The 27,710-nt window shown below is 38.6% G+C and overlaps 1 protein-coding gene across 7 annotated transcripts in view; it reads left to right on the forward strand.

Annotated features, from left to right (window-relative positions):
• TMC1 (transmembrane channel like 1) overlaps nt 1-27,710 on the forward strand; it is a 386,362-nt gene that overhangs the window by 331,454 nt on the left and 27,198 nt on the right. For 6 of the 7 annotated variants that reach the window (XM_049710776.1, XM_049710774.1, XM_049710775.1 and 3 more), the window contains 6 exons: nt 8,365-8,507; nt 12,933-13,077; nt 13,694-13,888; nt 16,100-16,279; nt 16,405-16,566; nt 23,484-23,612. In XM_049710776.1, the coding sequence (XP_049566733.1) occupies nt 8,365-8,507; nt 12,933-13,077; nt 13,694-13,888; nt 16,100-16,279; nt 16,405-16,566; nt 23,484-23,612 (954 nt within the window). The remainder of the gene's footprint in view (nt 1-8,364; nt 8,508-12,932; nt 13,078-13,693; nt 13,889-16,099; nt 16,280-16,404; nt 16,567-23,483; nt 23,613-27,710) is intronic. The other variant, XM_049710780.1, reaches the window with a different exon arrangement.

Genomic DNA, 27,710 nt, shown 5'->3' on the forward strand with positions numbered 1-27,710 from the left:
TCTCCACACCCTCTCCAGCATTTATTGTTTCTAGATTTTTTGATGATGGCCATTCTGACCGGTGTGAGATGATATCTCATTGTAGTTTTGATTTGCATTTCTCTAATGATTAATGAAGTTGAGCATTCTTTCATGTGTTTGTTGGCAATCTGTATATCTTCTTTGGAGAAATGTCTGTATAGGTCTTCTGCCCATTTTTGGATTGGGTTGTTTGTTTTTTTGTTATTGAGCTGCATGAGCTGCTTGTAAATTTTGGAGATTAATCCTTTGTCAGTTGCTTCATTTGAAATATTTTCTCCCATTCTGAGGGTTGTCTTTTGGTCTTGTTTATGGTTTCCTTTGCTGTGCAAAAGCTTTGAAGTTTCATTAGGTCCCATTTGTTTATTTCTGTTTTTATTTCCATTTCTCTAGGAGGTGGGTCAAAAAGGATCTTGCTGTGATTTATGTCACACAGTGTTCTGCCTATGTTTTCCTTTAAGAGTTTGATAGTTTCTGGCCTTACATTTAGGTCTTTAATCCATTTTGAGCTTATTTTTGTGTATGGTGTTAAGGAATGTTCTAATCTCATACTTTTACATGTACCTGTCCAGTTTTCCCAGCACCACTTATTGAAGAGGCTGTCTTTTCTCCACTGTATATTCTTGCCTCCTTTATCAAAGATAAGGTGACCATATGTGCGTGGGTTTATCTCTGGGCTTTCTATCCTGTTGCATTGATCTATCTTTCTGTTTTTGTGCCAGTACCATACTGTCTTGATTACTGTAGCTTTGTAGTACAGTCTGAAGTCAGGGAGCCTGATTCCTCCAGCTCCATTTTTTGTTCTCAAGATTGCTTTGGCTATTCGCGGTCTTTTGTGTTTCCATACAAATTGTGAAATTTTTTGTTCTAGTTCTGTGAAAAATGCCAGTGGTAGTTTGATAGGGATTGCATTGAATCTGTACATTGCTTTGGGTAGTAAAGCCATTTTCACAATGTTGATTCTTCCAATCCAAGAACATGGTATATCTCTCCATCTATTTGTATCATCTTTAATTTCTTTCATCAGTGTCTTATAATTTTCTGCATACAGGTCTTTTGTCTCCTTAGGTACGTTTATTCCTAGATATTTTATTCTTTTTCTTGCAATGGTAAATGGGAGTGTTTTCTTAATTTCACTTTCAGATTTTTCATCATTAGTGTATAGGAATGCCAGAAATTTCTGTGCATTAATTTTGTATCCTGCTTCTTTACCAAATTCTTGATTAGCTCTAGTAGTTTGCTGGTAGCATCTTTAGGATTCTCTATGTATAGTATCATGTCATCTGCAAACAGTGACAGCTTTACTTCTTCTTTTCCGATTTGGATTCCTTTTATTTCCTTTTCTTCTCTGATTGCTGTGGCTAAAACTTCCAAAACTATGTTGAATAACAGTGGTGAGGGCTTCCCTGGTGGCACAGTGGTTGAGAGTCTGCCTGCCGAAGCAGGGGCCACGGGTTCGTGTCCTGGTCTGGGAAGATCCCACATGCCACGGAGCGGCTGGGACCGTGAGCCATAGCTGCTGAGCCTGCGCATTTGGAGCCTGTGCTCTGCAATGGGAGAGGCCACAACACTGAGAGGCCTGCCTACTGAAAAAAAAAAAAAGTGGTGAGAGTGGGCAACCTTTTCTTGTTCCTGATCTTAGTGGAAATGGTTTCAGTTTTTCACCATTGAGGACAATGTTGGCTGTGGGTTTGTCATATATGGCCTTTATTACGTTGAGGAATGTTCCCTCTATGCCTACTTTCTGCAGGGTTTTTATCATACATGGGTGTTGAATTTTGTCGAAAGCTTTCTCTGCATCTATTGAGATGATCATATGGCTTTTCTCTGTCAATTTGTTAATATGGTGTATCACGTTGATTTATTTGCATATATTGAAGAATCCTTGCATTCCTGGGATAAACCCCACTTGATCATGGTGTACGATCCTTTTAATGTGCTGTTGGATTCTGTTTGCTAGTATTTTGTTGAGGATTTTTGCATCTATGTTCATCAGGGATATTGGCCTATAGTTTTCTTTCTTTGTGACATCTTTGTCTTGTTTTGGTATCAGGGTGATGGTGGCCTCGTAGAATGAGTTTGGGAGTGTTCCTCCCTCTGCTATATTTTGGAAGAGTTTGAGAAGGATAGGTGTTAGCTCTTCTCTAAATGTTTGATAGAATTCGCCTGTGAAGCCATCTGGTCCCGGGCTTTTGTTTGTTGGAAGATTTTTAATCATAGTTTCAATTTCATTACTTGTGATTGGTCTGTTCATATTTTCTGTTTCTTCCTGGTTCAGTCTTGGAAGGTTATACTTTTCTAAGAATTTGTCCATTTCTTCCAGGTTGTCCATTTTATTGGCATAGAGTTGCTTATAGTCGTCTGTTAGGATGCTTTGTATATCTGCGGTACCTGTTGTAACTTCTTTTTCATTTCTAATTTCATTGATTTGAGTCCTCTTCCTCTTTTTCTTGATGAGTCTGGCTAATGATTTATCAATTTTGTTTATCTTCTCAAAGAACCAGCTTTTAGTTTTATTGATCTTGGCTATTGTTTTCTTTGTTTCTATTTCATTTATTTCTGCTCTGATCTTTATGATTTCTTTCCTTCTGCTAACTTTGGGTTTTGTTTGTTCTTTTTTCTCTAGTTCCTTTACCTGTAAGGTTAGATTGTTTACTTGAGATTTTTCTTTTTTCTTGAGGTAGGCTTGTATAGCTATAAACTTCCCTCTTAGAACTGCTTTTGCTGCATCCCATATGTTTTGGATTGTCGTGTTTTCATTGTCCTTTGTCTCTAGGTTTTTTTTCATTTCCTCTGTGATCTCTTGGTTATTTAGTAACATCTCGTTTAGCCTCCATGTTTTTGTGTATTTTACAGTTTTTTTTCCTGTAAGTGATATCTAGTCTCATAGCGCTATGGTCAGAAAAGATGCTTGATATGATTTCAATTTTCTTAAATTTTACTGAGGCTTGATTTGTGACCCAAGATATGATCTATCCTGGAGAATGTTCCATGCGCATATGAGAAGAAAGTGTAATCTGCTGTTTTTGGATGGAATGTCCTATAAATATCAATTAAATCTATCTCATCTATTGTGTCATTTAAAGCTTGTGTTTCCTTATTAATTTTCCTTTTGGATGATCTGTCCATTGGTGTAAGTGAGGTGTTAAAGTCCCCCACTATTATTGTGTTACTGTCGATTTCCTCTTTTAGAGCTGTTAGCAGTTACCTTATGTATTGAGGTGCTCCTATGTTGGGTCATATATATTTATAATTGTTATATCTTCTTGGATTGATCCCTTGATCATTATGTAGTGTCCTTCCTTGTCTCTTGTAACATTCTTTATTTTAAAGTCTATTTTATCTGATATGAGTATTGCTACTCCAGCTTTCTCTGAATTTCCATTTACATGGAATATCTTTTTCCATCCCCTCACTTTCAGTCTGTATGTGTCCCTAGGTCTGAAGTGGGTCTCTTTTACACAGCATATATATGGGTCTTGTTTTTGTATCCATTCAGCAAGCCTGTGTCTTTTGGTTGGAGCATTTAATCCATCGACGTTTAAGGTAATTATTGATATGTATGTTCTTATTACCATTTTCTTAATTGTTTTGGGTTTGTTTTTGTAGGTCCTTTTCTTCTCTTGTGTTTCCCACTTAGAGAAGTTCCTTTAGCATTTGTTGTAGAGCTGGTTTGGTGGTGCTGAAATCTCTTAGCTTTTGCCTGTCTGTTAAGCATTTGATTTCTCCATCAAATCTGAATGAGATCCTTCCTGGGTAGAGTAATCTTGGTTGTAGTTTCTTCTGTTTCATCACTTTAAGTATGTCATGCCACTCCCTTCTGGCTTGTAGAGTTTCTGCTGGGAAATCAGCTGTTAACCTTATGGGAGTTCCCATGTATGTTGTCATTTTTCCCTTGCTGCTTTCAATAATTTTTTTTTGTCTTTAATTTTTGCCAGTTTGATTGTTATGTGTCTCGGTATGTTTCTCCTTGGGTTTAGAGTCCTGTATGGGACTCTCTGCGCTTCCTGGACTTGGGTGGCTATTTCCTTTCCCATGTTAGGGAAGTTTTTGACTATAATCTCTTCAGATATTTTCTCGGGTCCTTTCTCTCTCTCTTCTCCTTCTGGGACCCCTATAATGCAAATGTTGTTGTGTTTAATGTTGTCCCAGAGGTCTCTTAAGCTGTCTTCATTTCTTTTCTTTCTTTTTTCTTTATTCTGTTCCACAGCAGTGAATTCCACGATTTTGTCTTCCAGGTCACTTATCCATTCTTCTGCCTCAGTTATTCTGCTATTGATTCCTTCTAGTGTATTTTTCATTTCAGTTATTGTATTGCTCATCTCTGTTTGTTTGTTCTTTAATTCTTCCACGTCTTTGCTAAACATTTCTTGCATCTTCTTGGTCTTTGCCTCCATTGTTTTTCTGAGGTCCTGGATCATCTTCACTATCATTATTCTGAATTGTTTTTCTGGAAGATTGCCTATCTCCATTTCATTTAGTTGTTTTTCTGGAGTTTTGTCTTGTTCCTTCGTCTGGTCCATAGCCCTCTGCCTTTTCATCTTGTCTGTCTTTCTGTGAATATGGTTTTTGTTCCACAGGATGCAGGATTGTAGTTCTTCTTGCTTCTCTGGGAGAATTTTTAAAATGTAATGAGTTCAAGGTTCTTGTGGAACATCCAAGTGGAATGAGATGTGTAATGGGTATTGGGCATATGATCTAGAATTCCCACCATTAGTGTCAGTTATGGATCATGGCACAAAAGGCAAACAGAAGTTTTCTTTACAGAAGCCAGCAAGGTTAAAAAGGCAGTGTGGCATAATGAAAAGAACTCAGTCATGGGATTTAGACAGATTTGGATTTGAATCCTACCACATACTACCTGTGTGATATTAGACAACCACTCTGAGCCTTTTATGCATGGATGGGCACCAAAAAAAACTGTCTACTTCACAGCTTTTTGAAGGCCAGAGTTCACTGCCTAGGGTCCCATAGACAGGTAGAAGTTCATTCCCTCTACTGAAACTGAGAGGATCTGTGAAGGCTCAGCCCAGCTTCATTGTAATCTGCATGCTTCCTAGCTTAGAACCGTATAACATCAGTTTTATAACTCTAGATCTGGGTTGGAGCAAAAGGAAGAGAAACTCGGAGGCGAGCAAAGCATTAGATGGAACTTGGCAAGTCTGGTTGGAGAGAAGGAGGGTGGCCGGGGGCTGGATCTCAGCATGTACCACATAAGTGCCAGGCTGGCTGCTATTCTTATAAAGTTGGTCGAGGTTTGTTTTGGGTGTTGTTAGCCATTTCACTCCTTGCTTCTCTCCCAGGTCCCGAGCGTATCAGAATTTAAATGATGTCATTCCCTACCTTTCATCCACACTTGAAGCTTTCTTTAACACTAAGGTATAAATGACTGATAACAGTTCAGAGAAAAGTAGAAATATACTCCTACTAGTGTGGTACTACTTCCCTTTCACATACCCTCAGCAGTCACAGTTCACAAGTTATAGCTTCCTCTCCTACTAGTTCTGACTTCACGATTTTTTTTCAAAATAATGGTCTGACAGTTACTACAAACTAAAAAGGCTTACTAAGGATGATGAAACTCATTCACCATCATGGAGATAGAATGTTGTCTTTCACAGTGAGTATTTATTTGTAGTGAGAAACACCAAAGGGGTGGAACTCTAATATAATTTCAGGTGACACATACTTATAAAGGGGACATTTGCATGCAGAACTTTTTCTAGGGGCCTCTGTAATCCAGTCTCCCACTCCATCTGTGTATAGTATTTGGCAAATAAGTTCTCGATAAAAGTTAGTTAGATAAATAAATACATGAGTTGATTCCTAGCGACTGCATCGTCAAAGCATTCTCATAGATGTGTGTCGATTTCTGTGGACTAGACCAGCTGCAGCATTCAAACAGAAATTAGAGTCTTGGTAGACAGTGTGCAAGCATGGAACCTAGAGTTGGACAGGAATTTTCTGTGCTCATTTGAAACTTGGCTCTGACTGTGGTTTCTCTGTCACAGATTTTGGGATGGGAGAGTGCTCCCACAGGGAAAGCCATGTGTGCTGACATGGAAACCGAATGGAACCTTGGCTAGGCTAGGAGTCGTTGCTATTTTAGTCACTTCCAGATGTCTGCTATTGGAGTTTTAAGGGAAAGGGAAAGATGTGTGGCGTGTGGTGGGCCACAGGGTGGAAGGGGAGGCGGAGACCTCTTTTAAGCCTTTCATTGTGTTTAAAACCACCCCTCAATATGCTACTGAGATGGATTGGATAAGGCTTTTAAAAATTGTGCACTTCAACAGTACCTCCTCTTTTGTTTACATGCTTCACTGCATATGTAGAAATAGACCAACTGAAGAAACCTTTGCGAAGTAATCAGGATTCCAAAAAAAGGGCTCTTACCCGCATTGGTTGTGATCTAATATTTATTGAGTGCAGCCATTGAACATAGGCTGAATGACACATACACCAGGTGAGTTAGCTGCCCCAGAAGCTACTGTGCTAACCTAACAAGCCCACCAGATGTTTGTTACATATCTACTTTCTCCTTTCATGTTATTTTGGAGGTGGCTTTTAATCCCAATACTGTCATTATGAATTAGAAAAAGAAGTCACGTTGTAATGTTTATGTATGTGAAGATGAGGCCCTTTGAAATCTTTTCAAAAGGGGTGTCTAGATCCTTTCCAGGAGGTCCTGGCACCCACTCTGAACCAATCCAGGGGTCCAGGGACTTCTTGTTTCTTTGTTTTGCTGGGTAGATATGGCATTAGTATGATGCAAGTCCTGGTAGGCAAAGAAAGCATAGGAGAAGCAGTATAGCACAGTGGTTAAGCATATGGATTTGAATTAGACAGACCCTGTTCAGGTTCAGACTCTGTCACGTACTAGCTATGTGAACATGGACAAGTTACTTAACTTCTTTAAAGCTCAGTTTCTTCATCTGTAAAATAGGTGTAGAGCTATTGAGTCTTTTTCAGGTGGGGAAGTGATGGTAAATAACACCCCCTACCTTGTCGACCCAGGTTGTAAGCTAACCAGAAATAAGACAAAGGGTTAGACAGATGGAGGTCAGCATGCCATCTTTATTGTTGTTAACGCTGATATTAAAGAATATGGCATCTTTTTATGGGCAAGTGGGCTTCAGAGGCAGACCTTCCTACCCAGCAGTCCTAGACCAGGACAGGATGCCCCTCACAGGGGCAGAGCACAGCATGGGATCTCAAAGGAGGAGGAAGAGTGGTGCCCCACATCATCCCCATTCCTCACCCATGCTCTACTGTCAGATGAGTCTCTCCTCCCTGGGGTTAGTATGGGGCAGTGGAGAGGGGCTAGGAGTTTTATAGTTACAGTTTTTCTCTACATGGCAAGTAACAAGTGTAGAGGAAAACGATTGCCCCTAACGGCAGCCACTTCAAGAGGGTTCTTGTGAGGATTCTGTAAGAAGTAAGGTGTTCAGCACATGCTACCGGCTCAAAAAAATTTATTGATTGATATTACTGCAATTATCTTCTCACTTCACAAAGCATAGTTGTTTTAAGTTATTGTCAGAGAGATGAAATCAGAGAGAAGCTGGGGAAGTGGATATATAGTAATACAGAAACAGTGCTGCCAAGCTAAGAGTGAAGGACACAGTGAATGAGAGAAGGAGAGGAAGATGAAGACTATTATAAGGGAAGCAACATCAAAATATGCCATGTTCTGTGTATAGAGAGCAGTTACTCAGGTGGCCTTGGAAGATGGTGATTCCAACCCTGGCAGATAATTTTTGGGAAACAGCATGTAATTTCATGAATAAACATGCTTGTTAGGGGATAATAGTCTTGATGAATGGAAGGTTGTGCATATTGGTTCCAATGTCATCTCACCTGCTCCTTGTTTTTGCTAAGTGTGAGCTGAGATGTGGCCTCTGTGGCTTATGAAGAACCAATCTAACTGTGGCTCAGGTGACTGGAAGTGGAAACCTGCCATGACACTTTGAGGAAGCACATTTCAGATCCTCCCCCCAATATTAAGCAGGCTCTTAAAATTGTAAATTTAATGACACCATGAAGTGTGTTTTGATGTTTCAATCAGTGGGCATATCACGGTAATGGCTCCACAGCTGAGCAAGCCTATAGTTGGTTAAAAATTTGGCCTATTTAGAAGTCCCTGAATTTCAAGTAAACCAAGAGACTGTCAATCAATGTGGAAGCTGAAACAGTCACTCCATGAAGCAAAACAATAGGGCTCACGTCAGAGCCATCTTCCAAGTTTGAAAATTAATGTCATTTTGTTATTCCTCTTAGAAGTCGATCTTTTTTTCTTTGAGTTGCTCTTCACAGCATCTGTTAAGTGACTTTGTTGTTGGATTTTAGGGATTGGCTCAATATTCCGTCCTCTTTTATGGCTATTATGACAATAAACGAACAATTGGATGGATGAATTTCAGACTGCCGCTATCCTATTTTCTGGTGGGGATCATGTGCATTGGATACAGCTTTCTGGTTGTCCTTAAAGAGTAAGTTTCATTGGTCTCTTGGGAAGCAAGCATTGATTTCTGGAATCAAATGGAAAAATTAACTTGAGAATTGGATTTTTTTTTTCCGTTTCATGTCTAGAGAATGCAGAGTATTTAAGAGATAAAATGTGGTTTTAATACCTACACTAATGTTAGACTATTACATCTGCCAAACAAAAGGGTTGAACACAAGTGCAGGACTTTGATCATCTCACTGGGTCACAGTGATGGTTGCATGCCTATCCTGTGGTTAAGCATATTTTAAAATTGTGCTTTTTTGTACTTAAGGTGTGAAATGTTTCAAACAAGACAGGGAAACAGCTGCTGACCCCTCTTTTTGCATACAGCGAGGTTTGTGAGTTGCAGAATCAGCTCAATAGACAGAATCTGTTGTTCTCTGTTCATTAAAACAAACAAACAAACAAACCCAGAATAATCACTCATCCAAAAAATTTCAGCTGTGTAAGACAGCAAAAACAAATGGCCCTCAACGAGACCGTCATGATCAACTATATAGTCATGTTTTATTTTTGAAGAGGATTTATTAGAGCATGGAAAAGAATTTCATTGGGGAACTGATGAAACTGCAGCTCATTTTTTCTCCCTGTCTGAAATATATTTTTAAAACCTCACTTGAAGACACTGCAGAAATCTAGCACAGTCATTTAGGGCTATAAATAATATGAATAATCCATCCTTTAGCTAATTTTCTGAACCAGTTTAGCAGGTGTTGAAACATCTCAATTAAAGTCTTCACCCTTTTATTTAACTATGCACAAGGTAAATTGGCCTTTTGCTTCATTGCAGGGAAGGACCTCTACCTGAGGGTCCAAGTCCTCTTGAGCAGGAGCTTTCTGGAACAGTCTTTGGCATGCTTTGTGTCCTGTCCCTGCCAAACTTATTGGTTCCTCCAGAGAAAACTATTATGCTTAGTTTTTAAGCCCTTTCAGGACTTGAAAAAGGCCTTAATGGAGATTCCATATCCAAATTCTTTATCTAGTTGTCCAAGTGTAATCAGAGACCCTAAGTATGTAAAGTATCTGTCTACCTGATCAAGTACTACCACGTTCCAAAAACTCTAAGATATTTCTAGTCTTTTGGCCATTTTGATTTGGCAGGACTAAAGTCAAGGGTACAGTTACATTACAGAGGCCTTGTGAGTATCGTTTCCATATTGGTCCTTTAGTCTCCATAGTCACTGAAGAAAGCATGTCTATGGATGTCCAAGTCCTCAGCTTCTTTTAGTGACTGTGCAGAGGCTACATACCCTAGTGGGCTCTTGAGCCATTCTTCATGGAATCAAATACCAGCTCTAGCCCATTCTAAAAGAACTTTGACAAATTGTTCAACTGCTCTATTTTCCCATTTCTAATAGAGGTGTAATGACACCTTGATGTTAGGATGGCTATGAGGACAAAATGAGTCAGTACATACAAACACTTAGAACATAGTTGGCATACGGTGATTGACAAATGTTAACTGTTTTATTAGGATTATAATTCATAGGCTTATTGAAAAACCAAACAAAGCCAACATGGTAGGAACTGAGGTCATATGATAGCCCCAGCAGTAGGGTAGTCACATTTGGTTATGTAGTTATACATTAATAGATTTGCACATTTATTATAATAATTTTCTGGCAGATGAGTGTAAAGCATCTAGAACAGCATTATGCAAAGAACTATAAGACAAGGTACATATAATTTAAAATATTCTAGTAACTATATTAAACAAATACATAGGTGGAATATATTTTAATAATATATTTTATTTAACTCAATATATCGAAAGTATTCCTTCAACATATAATCAATCTAAAATTATTATTGAGATATTCTCTGTCTTTTTTGGTACAAAGTCTTTGAAATTTTATGTATGTTTCACACTAGTTGCATTTCAAGTGCTCAGTAACCACATATTGCTAGTGGCAAACTTATTAGCTAGTGCAGCTCTGCAGGAAATGGCAGCTTTTCCTATTAGCTCAAAGATGCCATTTAGGATAGCTGTAGGGCACAAATTCTACATTTTCCCCCTCAAAGTCATCCATGTTATGCCACCCAAACCAGCCTGATTTTGGTCCCTCCCTCTGGCAGGGGACCTTTGGTTGTTCATTACCAGATTGGCAAGTAGTTTAAGTTCACTGGCCTATATGGCAAGACAATTCCAAAGCAATTTATGACTCCTACCCCAGTCCTAACCCTGGGGGCAAGGCTTGGTAGAACAACTGATGAGATATAAATGATTGTTCAGAATCCTATATCATCTCTTTCCCCCACCACTGACCCCAAACAAATACATTCTTGGAATAAACATGAGTGGCTTTATGGGATACATGACTCAAATCAAGGGAAACTAAAACTGAATACTGACATCAACTAGGCAACTGGTGGACTTTGCCCTCTTGCCCATATTCTTTGTCGTCAGCATCCTCATCCATAAAAGGGAAGCAAATATCTATATTTGATTAATTAATAGGGAAATTGGAAGGAAAATTAGATATCCAAGAAAGCACTTTTAGATTTTAAGATAGGGTGACTAACTTTGTTGACCCAGGACTCTCCTGGCTTTAGCATTGAGTCTTGTGCCCTGGAAACCTACTCAGTCCCTGGCAAAGCAAGACTTCCATCATTCCTTGCAAATTGTATGTTGAGGTAGCTTCTCAAAGATATAGTTGTTCAAAAATATAACCCCCTTGAAAAAGGAGGAATTTTTGTTTAAGTATGTACACTTTTTTCCTCTACAGACAAGGAATGGAGCTGTACATGAAATATTTTATAGCTATCAGGGCCATCTCTTAGTAAAAACGTGTTGTTAGCAGAGGTTGTCTTCAATATCCTTCCTCCCTTTCTTGTCACTCCCTTTTAGTATTTCACTCCCTTTCTTGTCAATTCCCACATGCTAGATGTTCCCTGTTTGCTTGTCCGGCTAGAGCTCCCTTCTCTGGAAGGCTGTCTACAGCTACAGAATCTTGCCTGTGATAGAGCTCCATTCAAGACTTATCTGTCAAGTGGTCAGTTTTACTTGAGGCCCTGCCCTTGGCTCAGTGACAGTGCAAAAAGGGGTGATGGCATCTTAAGCAAAAAAATCGTTTTCTCCCTAGGTTAATCCATTGGAAATGTTTGATTTCAACCCTTTTTGACCTACAAAAAGGCACTTTGTATGGTTCAACATATTTCATGGTGTCCTAGCTTGGGTACCAGAATGAAGTCAGAAAACCTAAGCCCTTGACCCACCCCTGTGGTTTACTTCTGTATAATGGCCAGCAAATCACTTGATAATTTTATCCTTCAGCTTCCCCAACTGTAAAAAGAGAATAATATTAACTACTGTGACCTCTTGTTAAGTTTTTGAGAAGGACAAATATGATAATACACATCAATACCATTTGCAAAGGGTAAAGTGGTAGATTGATGTAAGGAATAATTAGTTTTGGTTATTGTTCAAACACATTAGCCCATCTGAAATATATAAACCTCTGTAAGGAATAGGACTAAACAGTGGGGGAATTTAGATGACCTTAGAGATACCTGCCAAACTACATTGTCAGCTTTATGTCATTGTACTCCTTTCTTTTTTCGGTTCCATATCACTGCAATATATTTAAAAAACTAAAACCTTATGGGACCATTTTATAATATATATCATATAATATTTTAATTTTGCACTTTATAGTGGTAGGGGAAAAAAAGGAAGTGGAGTAAGTGGAATATAGATCCTTAACCACTGAAGTAAGTAAATGTACTTTAAACTGTCCAAGCAAAAAAAATTTAAAACATCACTGATTAGAATATATGTAACCACTTGCTATTAAGTTGTATAAAAATCTTGATTTTTGGTCAAGAGTTGTCAAGTATGGAAAAATTCCATGCATTCAGTGTAATCACTCTTTGGAAGGAGATTCTAAGGGGAATTGGAATCTGTGAAGGAGTTTCCTGATCTGACCTGGGTTAATCCATCCCTAGGCTTCACAGGGTCTGGAAACCAGCTAAAATTGTGTACAACAGTTTAAGAGTCTATACATATGTTTTTCCTGATGAGGGGACTGGTGGTTTTCACCGGATTTCTAAAGAGATCCTTATCCCACAGAAGTTTCAGAGCCTCGTATATGACCCTAGGAAAACAGTTTAGGAAAACAAATAAAAAATACGTAATTTTATATGACCTGTTTAATTGTTAAAATCATCAATGGTTAGTAGTCTTTTAATCTTGAAGGCCTGGAAAATGAACAGCTTAAAAAATTAAAACAAAAAAATATTTTTTTAATAAACCTTTATTTTCTGGTTATTAGAACAAACTTGTTTGAAAGTATATGTCTTTTAGATATTGCTTCTCCAATTTCCTTATAATTATGATGTTTTGCTATTCCCTAACCTCTCCCTTTCTGCTTGTATTCTGGCTGCTGGATTAAACTTCCTGTTTGTATAGGATGACCAAAAATATTGGTGATGATGGAGGTGGTGACGACAACAGCTTCAACTTCAGCTGGAAGGTGTTCACCAGCTGGGACTACCTGATTGGCAATCCTGAAACAGCAGACAACAAATTCAATTCTATCACAATGAACTTTAAGGTAAAAACACCAACTTCAAGAGCCTTTTCTTGGTATTTCTAAGAGTAAAATTGGAGCCATTCCAAATGGTCTAGGTAGCAAAGTATCTTGACAATTAAAAGAAAGATTAACTCATCATTTCTTCCTACCAGGATCTGGGCAGGGTTCTGATTATGACTGGAAAATGATTGATGACCCATGACAGCATTATCTCTCTAAATTTGGTAATAAAACAATGCCATTGGCTTGAAACAGCCAACCATTAGTAATCAGAATCAGATATTTTAAATAATAGAACAATGCTCGCTAATTATTTCCAAGAATACATTAGCCCAATATTTTAAATGACTCTAAAGTATTATTTTGTAGTTGTTTTAAAAAACTGTACTAGAAGAGACTTTAGAATGAAGACTATCTTAGTAAATATTAACTCAACCAGAGTTTGTTTGTAAGAATTCTTCCTTCTCTGTCTTACTTTTTCTCACTTGCTGGCAATATTCACCTGGTTTGTGGAATCCCAGATTCAGTTTACATTTTCATTCCTCACTTTCTGATGTTTGCAGAAATAATTCCTGAGTTCATGATACTTTTTGTAGCTCAGATATTTCTTTTTTCTTTCTGTTTTGCCTGGGTACAGGAAGCTATAATAGAAGAAAGAGCAGCCCAAGCAGAAGAAAACGTCCACTTGATCAGATTCCTGAGGTTTCTTGCTAACTTCTTCGTGTTTCTAACACTTGGCGGGAGTGGATACCTCATCTTTTGGGCTGTGAAGCGATCCCAGGAATTTGCGCAGCAAGATCCTGACACCCTTGGGTGGTGGGAAAAAAATGAAGTTCGTCTCTGCATGCTTTTTGTGTGCTTAGAATCTGATATTTGAGATTTTGTGGGTTGTACTTCAATGTTGGGATATGAAATATGGCCGCTCTTTACCTATCTCTGTCATCCTGACCTGAGAGTGAACCAACCTCGGCACACGTGTCCCTATTCCAGCCTTACTTCCAAATCTGTCTACTGTCTGTTTTTCACTTTGTGACATTTGGGAAAGGTAGAGTTGGAAGAGAGATTAGAGCACATATTCCAACCAGTACGTTTTATAGACAGAGATAATGAATCTCAGATTAGGTGATGTGTTCATGGTCTCAGAACCATGGAGAACAATGAGAGTTAAAATTTAGGAATCTTGATTTCAAGCTCAGCACTCTCCATGACGCTATGTTGCTTTCTCTGCAGGTCCTGCATCTATCTTTGAAAGATCCAATTGTCCCCTGAATTCTTTGAAGCAGCAATGATAAAGCCCTGGGTTCTTATGTTTATTTCACTGGAAACATTCAGATTGCCTCCCCCACTTTGGGCAGGACTGGGCCTCTCTCTGTTTTTCACTAGCAACCTAACTGCTTCACCTCCTCTCCTTACCCTATTATCTCCCCCTCCAAATGCTATTCAAATGAAGAAGGCCAGCTCTGAAAGGAATTAAATATTATGATTGCGATTTGTCTTCAGGGTATCTGCCCATTTAGCAGGTGCAAGAAAAGAGGTCAGAGGTAGATATTTAGAATCAGGAAATCACTGGTCATGTGTTGTTTCTTGGGTCTGTTCCCTTTCATAAAATGTTCTAGAATACAATGTGGCATCATTTTGAACTTGGGCATTTTCAGTGTGTGGAGATTTAGGCGGTGGGAAGTGTAGATTTCCCACACTGAAACTTCTGCAGAGTCTTGTAGACCAAACAGATTATGAAAGTCTTCATAAGCATAGAATTTCCTAGAAGAATCTTGCACAGAAAATGGTATAACCTACTTACAACAAAAGGCTCCAAACAAAAACTTTCTAGGTATTTCAGAAGCAGTAACACTGAAGATGGGAGACCATATATTTAAGAGCCTATGATGGCATAGACATTTTTTGGAAGCCTGTAAAACAGAGAGTCATTAGGTGGAGTTATTTTACTTATTTAAAACAAAGGGGAACCTCAAAGCATTACTAAGTTTGCTTTCAAAATTATCCTTGCAGTTATGATAGCATTTATAGGCAAAATTATCATGCCACTTTGGTCCATGGTTTGTACTGATCATATTTTTGTATTAATAAACCACAGAAAAGGAGGGATAATTGATTATCATCAAAAGGGTCACTCTTTGTAAGTACATGTTTAATATCCATCTTAGGGGACCCCTGATTCCTAGGGGCCAACAAAGGTAATAATGGGGATTCATGAAAAACTTTACAAATTTGATGAAACAGAATTTAAATTTACCTTATATAAGATTGCATAGCTCTGCCAAGTTTTTACTTTAGGCTGAAATTGTATCATGCTGATTTTATATTATGTCATGCTGACTTTTAGCTCCTGCTGGTCATACTTATACAATGTTCTTAGTCAAAAGGGAAAAACATATTGACAATTATTTTCTCAATATAGTTTGGTAGTTCTAATCATTCAAAACATGGAGTCTACCGGGGGAAATGGGAAATGTTAAACAGTGACAGTTTGAGCCAGGTATTCAGGTAAAGACATTGCCAGAGTCACCTGGAACCTTTTTTTTTTTTTTTTTGCCCCTTATAGTTTGCATTCCCGTATACTCAGTATTTAGTCCTGGGCCCATCTCAAGGAATTCATCCATTCTAACTGATTAAACTAGCCCATGTGCTGATGATTGCCACATTAGTATTTCCAATTTGGACCTCATTCCTCAAGCAGATCATTTTCCATTTCCTTTGGAAATCTTGTTGTGAAGTGCAGAATCAGTTACCATGTATAACAGTAAATGTTCTCTGCATAGAAAGTAATGTAAATCGCATCCCTCATTATACTAGGAAACACTATTATTACTGGCACGTCCACAAGCTCACACACATGTACATCTTGAATATATGAGTTGAATATTGTCTCTGTTGTTTTAATAAGATCAAATTTTTAAAATGCATGAAATAATTTTAGTCTTATAAAATATCAAAGGAATCTAGCTGGAATCTTGCAAATTTGGAGGAAAGCAATAATTTTTAAACACCGTTAACTTGGTTCACCCCTTGTGTCTTCTTGTAGATGAACATGGTCATGTCCCTCCTGGGGATGTTCTGTCCAACATTGTTTGACTTATTTGCTGAATTGGAAGACTACCATCCCCTCATCGCTCTGAAATGGCTCCTGGGACGCATTTTTGCTCTTCTTTTAGGCAACTTGTATGTATTTATTCTTGCCTTGATGGATGAGATTAACAACAAGGTAAATCTTGTGTCTGGATTGTCCTTGCCATCAGCATGTTGTTAGATTCCCAATCTCAAGATTGCCAGAAATGCCTTTGAAATCTCTGTTGTCTTCATTTTTGTTTCCATTCCTCTGCTTTCTAGATTGAAGAGGAGAAGCTAGTAAAGGCCAATATTACCCTATGGGAAGCCAACATGATCAAGGCCTACAATGCATCACTCACTGGAAATACCACTGGGCCACCCTTTTTTGTGCACCCTGCAGATGTACCTCGAGGACCCTGCTGGGAAACAATGGTGGGGCAGGTAATGTCACAAACAGAAGTGCATAACAGTTAATGGATTAAAAAAGAGCAGGGTCACTATTTCTTCCATAAGCGTGGCCTGTTTTTTATTGCTTATTAATGAAAATAGCTGAGACTTATTGACTGTTCACCATATGCTGGCTGTGAATTTCATATATATTATCTCTTATAGTCCTCACATGCATCCATTCAGGTAAGTAGTACCTTTTCACCCCTTTTACAGTTGCATGTGAAGGAAGGATATTTTAAAATGGTCTGAGGAAATGTTTACTATCTATCTGTGTTATAATAAAACACCCAGATTTAGATACAACCCAAGTAAATATTTAAGTGGAACTCTAGTTAGTGTTACCTTTATTTTTTTTTTTTTTGCGGTACGCGGGGCTCTCACTGTTGTGGCCTCTCCCGTTGCGGAGCACAGGCTCCGGACACGCAGGCTCAGCGGCCATGGCTCACGGGCCCAGCCACTCTGCCGCATGTGGGATCCTCCCAGACTGGAGCACGAACCCTTGTCCCCTCCATCGGCAGGCAGACTCTCAACCACTGCACCACCAGGGAAGCCCCAGTGTTACCTTTTTTCCATAAAAAAAAGAAAAGATTCTTTTGGGAGCATACACTAATACTCATTTCAATAATGTTAATTTTTGTCAAATAATTGCCCCTTAAGCATGAAAGGAAATACTATTTTAGGTTTGTTGTTTTCAGATGACTGTATAAATGACCCCAGTCCAAGACTAGTGGTATTTTAGCAGATAAAAGAAATAATGTTTCATATGGCTTTCTGTTCAATAAAGGGAAACCAAACCAAACAAAAACAAAAAACCTACTTCAGGTCTCTTATTTCTATACAAATCCAATTTATATTTTGAAAAGCCTTTAATTTTATCTCATTAGAATTGACATTCCTCATGTGCACTTCGTAAACTGATTTTGGACTTTGGTTCATCCTTGATGGACAGACATTTTAAAATATGTCATAGTGCTTCTGTCTGTCAGACAACAGTTCAGTTTCAGCAGTAATGTGTCTTTGGGAAATTATTTGAAATAATTTTTTACTATGTACTTATTTTTTGTAAGATAAATGGAAAATTGAAAGTTAGCATTAGTCTTATGAAGCTAATTTAAACAAATACAGATATCATTAGATGTCCTCAGCTTCAGATACTCATCTGACTTAAGCCACTCATCTGTGATTTCAATTGTGGGAAAAAGTAAGGAAAATGTATATAATGCTAGACAGACATCACTGAAGACCAAGTCCAAAATGTATGATATAAGTAAGGATTCTATTTTATTTTTTAGGCTTTTAGGGACCAGATAAACCCTTCCCTCTCCAGTTACATGTTATTAAATACTTGATTTTCAGACATGCACATTTCATACACATTTACAGGAACATACTATGTATGCAATAATAAATGAAATGAAACCTGCCTGCAGTTGGTAGAGAGATGCTTGTGATACATGATGTGGTAGACAGAATAATAACCCCTCAAAAACGTCCATGTTCTAATCCCTGGAAACTGTGAATATGTTACCTTACATAGTAAAATGGACTTTACCAATGTGATTAAGTTAAAGATCTGGGGATAGGAAAAATATCTTGGATTATGCAGTGAGCCTAACAAAATCACACATGCTTATAAATGGGAGACAAAAGTCAGTCAGAAAAACTGGCTGTGACAGTGGAACCAGAGGTTGGAGAGATGCACTTTAAAGGTGGGGGAAGGGGTCCACAAGCCAAGGAATGCAGGTGACCTCTGGAAGCTGGAAAAGGCAAGGACACAGATTTCGCCCTGAGGCCTGCACCTTGATTTTAGGCTTCTGAACTCCAGAACAGTTTATGTTTATGTTGTTTTAAGCCACTAATTTTGTGGTAATTTCTTACAGCAGCAATAAGAAGTGAATACACAGGAGTATATGGGTTTTCATGTTTTAAAACTCCTTGAAGCAAAATCTGGTCACGGCACTTAACACAAGTCTGTTTTATCACATCTAGGCTGCTCCCTAAATCTTCAGCAAGAGTTGAGAGAAGTGAAAAAATATAAAGTGTAGTTTTCACAAACTCAAAGAGTTTGAGATATTCTCTTATGTACATCCCAGAATGCAGACTGGCATGAGGGCTAAGCAACCTACCCTTTACCAGGCAAACACCTGTTAAACAGGATTAATAGAACTAACTGTAAAGAATAAGGTGGAAGCTGCTCACTTCTGAGGCAGAGGCAGCAATTAATTAGACATGAATGTCATGCAATCTAGAATACTTATTTTCTGATTATGCAGAAGCTTCTGGGATGCTCCCACACACACACTGAATTAAAATAAAGAAAAAATTATTTAATTCTTCTTCTTGGGAGCCCTTGTACCATGCTGCTTGTCTTGTCCTTTTTTTTTTAAATCCTGTCTCTATCTAGTGGTTTTCCTTGCTTCATCATCTTTTCTTACTGCCATTTGTAGTTGGGTTTCCCTTTTCTCTTTCGCCTTCCTTTCTCTAAAAGAATATTCAGCGCTTGTGGGAAAGTCTGCAGGAGCGGCAGGAGGGAAGGGCTGTGGTTCTGAAACATTTATTTTACCCACTTTTAAAACAAAGTGATTCCAGAAGAAATAGTAAAAGGCAGCTGCTTTGCACAGAATGTTGGAGATATAACCCCAAAGACTTGTTCATTTTTCTATGAGAACATTCCAGATATTTTCTCTTCTTCTCTATGGGTGCCCTCTGCTCTGTTTTTCCTCAAGGATACTGTGGGACTTAATCTCTTTTTGAATTTAAATATAGGAATTTGGTGGCTCCTTTATCTCTCCAGGGAATCTCAAGATGTAGTCACTTAGTCTCATCTCCAGTGACATTTGATAGGTAGGCAGCAGAGCCGTTCTTGGGAGACCGCTCTTTGAAGCTATATACTTAGGTCTGCATTTTGGCCAAGGAGAGAAAGCAGACAACAGCTGAAGATAATGACAATAATAGCTCACATTTATCGAATGCTTCTTGTGTGCCAAGCATTACCTCCTTGAATTTTTAAATTACCCTTTGAGATAAGTTATATCATTATCCCCATTTTATAGATGAGGAGACTATGACTTAGAAAGGTAAAATAATTTGCTCGAGACCTTAAAGAAAGTCAATGACAGGAGCCCAAATTTTACCTACAAAGTCTGATTAGAGTTTGTGTCCTTCTCCATAGTGCTGAACCATCCTCCAGAAACATAATTAGCATCAACGCATACTCCCAGACTCCTGCCATGGAATATCTGTCTGTGGCCCTTTGTGATGCCCTGTCTCTATTATTTTCCCTTCACTTGCTAATGAGCCTCTTAGGTTTACTGACCAAATACATGTCAGGAGAGTAAAGTGTGAGGTGTGGAGTGCAGTGCTCTGCAGAAGGCCTGTGTGGAGGCCATGCTCCCATCCTAGCACACTAGGAACTGGAATTGGTTGATGATCCCTTGGTGGGCTGGACCACCATTTTTGGAATTTCCTTTCTTATAAAGCAGTGTATCCCTTCTATGGTATATTAATAAATATTTTTACATTTTAATATAATGTTTGAATCCTCTTCTGCTATTTTATGTGAAAGTTAGGACATTGCTTATGAAAAATATTGTATTTCAACCATTGGGATGAGGATGTTTAGGAGGTTGTGGAGGACTTCAAAACCACTCTGAAATATTTTCTTTCTGAGGAAGTCTTCCCAACCTGGTGGTGAAAACCTAAAAATATCCCTCACAGCCTACTTCTAATTGATGCTAGTTATTAGAATCTGAACTCAAATTGCCTGGGGAATGAAAAGGAGAATAAGAGTAGGGAAGAGAAAAGTTATATTCAGAGATAACCACAGGAATTTACTATCACTCAGTCGCTCACTCCATATTTATTGAGTGCAGGCTAAGTGTCAGGTATTGTGCTAGATACTGGAGGTACAATGGGGAACAAAGGTGGACCCGGTCTCTGCCATTGTGACAATTACAATCTCGTGACAATTACAATCTCTTGGGAACACAGCCATTAATTAAATAATTATAAAACATTTGCAAATTTACAATGGCAACAAAGCACTACAAGAATGCAATGCATGCATTCAGAAAAGCTTGCCCCTAGTCATCCAGGTGAGGGACTTCCCTGAGTTAGTGATGCTGTAGTGATGCATATTAGTTGGTGTAAACTGAGTCAAGAGGTGAAGTAAGATTGAGTAGCATGAAGACCACATGTAAAGACCCTATGGCCTAAAGAAGTATGGAGTTTGAGGGTATGAAAGAAAGCCAGTGGGACTGGAGTAGAGAAGACAAAGGAAAATATGGAGAGCTAGACAGGAATCAGATTATACAGACACATGGATTATGCAGAAACCTCACACTCACCTTTTTACTCCAGCTGTTGCCGCAGCAAACGACTGCATGCAGCTGTTACAAGACAGTATCTCAACTGAGTTGTATACAGATTCTCACCTTTACCCTGCTTATCTGCTGTCACCAAATGGGACGTTAATACCACATGGGGCCATCCCTGACTGATGGGAATGGGAGCTGGTGGATCAATACTTCCCTTCTCTGTCTCTTGGGTGGACAGTTGTGAGACTTATTCTATATGGCTACTCAGCGGGTCCCCAGAAGAATCAAGACCCAGTTGCCCCAGTAGTGACAGCTTTTAACACTCTCTTGGGTAAAGGTTTTCTCTCCTTTCCTGTTTCATTCTTTTCCATCTCCACCCCTGTTCTTTGATAGCATTTCCCAAAATACACTACTGGCTCACAGGCAGTACATTTTTTTTTTTTTTTTTTTTGCGCTACGCGGGCCTCTCACTGTTGTGGCCTCTCCCGTTGCGGAGCACAGGCTCCGGACGCGCAGGCTCAGCGGCCATGGCTCACGGGCCCAGCCGCTCCGCGGCATGTGGGATCTTCCTGGACCGGGGCACGAACCCGCGTCCCCTGCATCGGCAGGCGGACTCTCAACCACTGCGCCAGCAGGGAAGCCCCAGGCACTACTTTTGATGGGAACTAATGGCAAGATAATTCTTTTACATTTATAGTTTAAAGTTTTCAGTATAATTTTTTTAGCTTTTAATATATTTATATTATAGTTAACTACTGTTTATGGCAGATGTTATACACCTTCTATTTACAATAATAGGAGTTATTTTTTAAAAATAAAGTATATTAAAGTTAAGTAAGTAAAGTAAAGTAAAGTTAAAAGAAATATTAGGTAAATAATATTTCAGATAGTACTTGGACATGGCAAGAATCTTGAAGGTGGTACACGGCTACTTGGAGTTTAGGAAGCACTGCTCTGAAGTATGGGACTGGAAATTAACCAGATAACTGCTAGTCAAATGGGCCTTGCCCTGTGATGTGATTCTTTCTCACTAGTTATTTTAGAGGTGAGATTATATAGGTAGCTGGAAATAAAAACCAGAAGACTTCTTTTATTATAGAAGAACACTGTATTTCTGGAAAAATATGTCTTATTAGATATTCCTTGTCTTCAATCTTAGGACACGAATTATTGGGAAGGAGCAGAAAGGAAAGAGCAGAAGAAAACGATCATAATGAAAATTTATAATTATATGTCTACTCTTATATTTATTGCCTATTGTTATAAGTTCCATGAGGAAATAGTGAGCTTCCCCTCTAACCCACAACATACACATTTTGCATGTAACTTCAAGTCCACACCACTGAGGTAAAAAGTTTCTAATTTTCCAGACCTTTTCTATACATATACATGTTATACATATACTTATATACATGTATGTATATATGTGTAGGATTTTTGGTTAATAAGTGGGTTCATGCTACATATCCTATTTTGTAAATTTTTAACAATCCATTTCTTATCAGAACATAGCATTTGAGCACTTTTTAAACAAGTTTATTGAGATATAGTTCACATACCATACGTCTCACCCATTTAAAGTACACAATTCAGTGGGTTTTGGAATATGTTCACATTGTTGTGCAACCATAATCACAACAGCACTTTGTTTAAGAGCTCACAATGTTCTGTTGTGTGGACACCCGTTTTTATTTAATTAATTTCCTCTTGAGTATATTTGAATTGCTTCCAATTTTGATCTGGGAGAAACAATGCTTTCATAATTATATGTATAGATTTGGACATTTGTGCTAATACCGCCATAGGATACATTTCTAGAAGTGGATTTTCCTAATAAAATCCACACACTTTAAAATGTGATGGATCTTCACAAACGTCCCCCCACACACAAATGTTGCACCCGTCTAACTTTCCCTTCTAACTGTCAGTTTACAACAGTGCCTATTTCACCACACTCTCACCATTATGGAAAAGCATGGATTTTAAAATATTTATCACTGTGTGGAGCAACGAGTTATTGTTTTAATTGTATTTTTATAATGTGGGATTTAGGTATTTTTGAATATTTTAATTAACTGTGTATTTTCTTATTTGTGCCATTTGCCATTTTTTTCCTTATTGAATTGCCCATCGATTGTTGTACTGATTTGTAAAAGTTTTTAATGTGTTAGAAAAACTAGTTCTCCATCATATATGCCACAAGTACTTTTTCCAAGCTTGTCTTTTAATTTTATAAATAAAAAATTAATTTTATAAATGAATTTATTTTATTATCTGCTGTTTGCCAGATTCAAGTTTTAAACTTCTGTGTTGTCATTATTTTCCCGTTTTGTGTTCTCATGTCATGCTTATAAAAGTTTCTCAGTAGGAAGACTTCTGATACAGTGGTTTTGGAGCAGGAAATAATTATTTTTAGACTAATAAAATAGGGGTGAAACATTTTTTACTTGCTAGATATGCCTAACTAGTTTCTTTACCATTAGTTGCAGTTTTCAAGTTAATACTATTTAGAAAGCATGACAAATTCGATGTTAACATTAGGACCATTTGAAGGGAGAAATGCTCCTTTTAATACAGATAATATCTCAACAGGAGTTTGTGCGGCTGACCGTTTCTGATGTTCTGACTACCTACGTCACAATTCTCATTGGGGATTTTCTCCGAGCATGTTTTGTGAGGTTTTGCAATTACTGCTGGTGCTGGGATTTGGAATATGGATATGTAAGTGTGATATTCATTTTTCTCTTATCAGATTATTCCTTTGTGCTTAGTCATTTACGTATACCATGCAAGAAGAAGAATTTAGGAGGTGGGATTGTCTTTTAGATGTCAATAAATGAAGACCAATGCGTATAGTTTTAATTCAGAAGGGGGTCAGACTTGAGTCTCATGGCTTACAATAGTCTAGCAAAAATAGATTCTAGTAAAATTATAGATGGCTAAAGCAGCGGACTTCAACATATCTGTTAAAATGGTGAACTCAATAAATCTTGGGCCCATAGTCAGCTCCCTCCCCATGAAGCTTGCTGGCATTTCTAGAAGCAGGGCAAGATGAGTAGTATCAACTGCACATTTTCTGTTTGCCTTGAATTCTACTAAGCAACTACTGGACACTTATCAAGTGCATCACTGTGCAGTACGCTGGGGGGAGAAGGGAGTCAGTGAACACGCTGCTTGCTTCATAAAGCTCACAGTCTAATGAGAGCTCAGCAGAGACACAAGCTGGGGGCTCTGAAAGGCTCAGGGTACTGACAGGGCTCTGGCACCTGGTGGAGTAGAATTCCGGCAAGTTGATTTCCTTCCCCACAACAACAGCACAGGTTTCTCTGAGCCCCACTGGTGTTGATTCCATCACCAGCCCCCCACTATGCTCAACCCCAGGTCCCCCAACAAAGTTTGAGGGCGGCAGCAAAGCACACATCTCTCTGTCCGCCTTTTGCAAATGAAACTGTCATCTTGGGAAATAGGACCTGAGGAGTTGATAGTATTGATACTCATTTGCTCAAGTATTTCCAGTGGCTTCTAAGTATTTAGAATGAATTCCAAATCCCTGTTCAAGGCCATCGATACCCTGTGTGATCTGCTTCTTTTTTTCTCTCTGAGCTCATCTCCTACCACTTTCGCTCTTGCTTTGTAAAGTCCACAAACACTGGGAGTCTTTCTTATGCTCAAACACAAGATGCTCCTTGCATCTGCCCAAATTGTTCTTCCCTCTGGGGGTGCAGGTTCCTAGAATTTGCCAGGGCTGATTCTTGGCATTGAGGACTCACCCCTAATATGTCACCTCCTTTGAGCTTTCCTCTGACCTTCCAATCCAAGGTGGCCCATCAGGCACTCTCTATTTCAGCACAGTTTTCTTTTCTTTATACGTTGTATAACTGTTTGACATCTCCTTTTTTGAACGTGCTTATTATCTGTCTCCCTCTGTTGTGATGAAAGCTTTCTGAAAACAGAGGCCTTGACCTCATGCTTAGAGCTGTGCTTGTCACATGGCAGGTATTATGTTGTCTGGCTGGACTGGCTGACTCAGTGTTGAACCTCCACATCCTAGCGCCATCAAGGCAACGCCGTCTACTGACAGAACTCTGCCTGCTTCCAGGGATGTGCCCTGGAATCAATTCTGCCCTAGTATTCTTGAGCTAATGATGTTTCTCTTCTCACCAGTGAAGGGATATCCTTCCCTGCTTGTCTTCCTCCTGTCTCATGCCCTCTAGTTTCTGGACAAGTCCTACGTTCAGAACTGTTTTCAAGGCTCCAGGCTAGATTCTCTACCTGGCTACCTGACTTTGAGATTGTACCTTTTATTAGGTCATCTGTCTCCCTCACTGAAAGTGTTTCTTGGAGGAGCCAGAAGCAGTTAGGTCATACTGTTTGGTGGACGACGGTGAGGTAATGCTATAGATCCAGAATGCCCTTGCGTTGCTTTCCCATTCCCTGCTATGAGGTATTCAGCTGGCTTGGTTTCATTTCTATTTTCCTTCCCTGATTCAGCTCTTCTGAAGCAGACATAAAAATTGCCATTTCTTCCTTAGACCATCACTTGGCTTATGTTTGCCTTTGATCCCTAACTGCTTTCTTCTTAAGTGCTAGAAAATTTTGCTTCACATATGAAGTCAATATAACATGACCTGGTTGCATAAAAGCTGTAATTATATGACCGTAATTTATTATTTATTGAGTGCTGACAGTGCTCTTGGGTTAGAACAAAGTACAGGAAAAAAGACAAGTTTCTGTTTTAGGTCAGACAGAGTGAAATTGCTTCCATGTTACCTTTGGAAGGCTCATCAGAGAGAAGCTCAGCAGCAAAACAAGTTTTAAATCATTGAGGTTGGATGATGGACCTTTGATATGGATCTTATTATCACTGACCCACCAGGTGGATAGCTTACACAGCTGTGTGCCTCCTAGGTACAAACCATTGTGAGCAAACCGCTGTGCCTGCTGACAAGAGGATACACAGATGTAAAAGCTGTAAGCCTAAGGAGAGGTTGCAAACGTGGGTCTGCAGGCTAGATTCAACTGACAGATATCTTTTTCTCTCGTCTGCAGTGTTTGTTTGTTTTTTTGTTTTTATGAGCTAATATTTTAAAGCTTGGAGTTTTACTTTAAAAAAATATGGATTTCTTGGGACTTACCTGGTGGTCCAGTGGTAAAGAATCCGCCTTCCAATGCAGGGAACGCAGGTCCGACCCCTGGTCAGGCAACTAAGATCCCCCATGCCGCGGGGCAACTAAGCCTGCATGTCACAACTACTGAGCTCACACGCCTCAACAAGAGAGCCCATGTGCTGCAAACTACAGAGCCCACGCGCTCTGGAGCCTGTGCACTACAACTAGAGAGAGAAAACCCGCACACCACAACTAGAGAGAAGCCCGCGTGCAGCAATGAAGAGACCACGTGCTGCAATGAAAGATCCCATATGCTGCAACTAAGAGCTGACACAGCCAAAAAAAAAATTTATGTATGTGGATTTCTTGTTTTTCTTGACATATTGAAAGGCCTGACAACATTAGACCCATATTCCCACTCTGGAGAAATTGGCTGGAGCTGAGGAATTACTGCCCTCTTCTGGTGGAACATTCATTCACCGATTCCTCACACTCTTTGCTACCCTTTAATCCTGCAAGCTCCCGTTGTCAGCACAGAGCAGGAAATGTAATTGCACATTGGAGAAACCACTGTGGGAGAGATCAATAGAAATACAAAGACAGGATGGAGTAAGAGACATTTGAGCCAAGTCTTGAAGGAGGATCAGAATTTCAAAAGACTGAGATGGAAGAAAGAATTCTCAGTGGACGGACTGATGGAAGGCAGGGCCCAGCAGCTGGAAAGTATGGGTGGTGCAGGCAGAGATGCAGAAATCTAAAATGGAAATGTTTTAGAGGATAAGAGGCCGATGAGAATGTTTCTTTGATATTCTGGACTTACTAATTGCCAGTATGAGTCCAGAAAGTACCTGTCATTGAAGCAAAAGAGAACCTGAGATGGGCAGAGAAGATACTTTTAAGAATCCTTTCAGGAATGAAAGAGAAAAATGTGTCCATTTCTGCCACCAAAAACAAGAATTTTTTTTTTCTGAACTTTAAAAATAATACCAGTTCATTGTTTAAAAATCTGGAAAAGGCAATATAAGCTTAATATGGAAATAAAAATCACAGGTAATCCCACCACTCACGACATTACTTAGTTAATTGAATTGTAGAGTATTAGTGTTTATTTATATGTAGATAAACAAGTACTATAGATTTATATATAGTACTATAGATTTTTATAAAAATATATTGGCATGTATCCTATTGACTAGTTACTTGCTTTTCTTCACCTAACTGTGACCTTTTCTCTATGTTATTAACGGGTCTTGTATAATTTTTAAATGGCTGTGTGATAGTCTACATATGAATGTACAATAACTAGTTATTTTTTATTTGTTGTTAGTTAACTGTACCTAATGTTTTATTATTATATTAAACATTGTGATCGTATTTATTTATAGCCATGTAGATAAATATCTCCATAGATAAATCATAATCTTATGTAAAACTTATTTCCTTATGAGAAATTTCTCTAGGTTGAATTGCTCAGTTATAGAGGAGATATTTTTGAAAAAGTTCATTCACTTTTATAACAATATTAACCTCTATAAAGTCTAAACTCTGCAGACTCCAGCATTAGATTCAGAGATTCACTGAATATTAAGGTTAGGCGGAGTTTTGACAAAATCAGTCATAATGCTTTTATTTTACATATAAAAAATTAAGAGTCTGAATTGGAGTTGCCTAAGTATATAGCCAGTGAATAAATAAGGACAATGAAATATCC

The sequence above is a fragment of the Orcinus orca genome, chromosome 6 (assembly GCF_937001465.1).
Source record: "Orcinus orca chromosome 6, mOrcOrc1.1, whole genome shotgun sequence".
NCBI lineage: Eukaryota > Metazoa > Chordata > Mammalia > Artiodactyla > Delphinidae > Orcinus > Orcinus orca.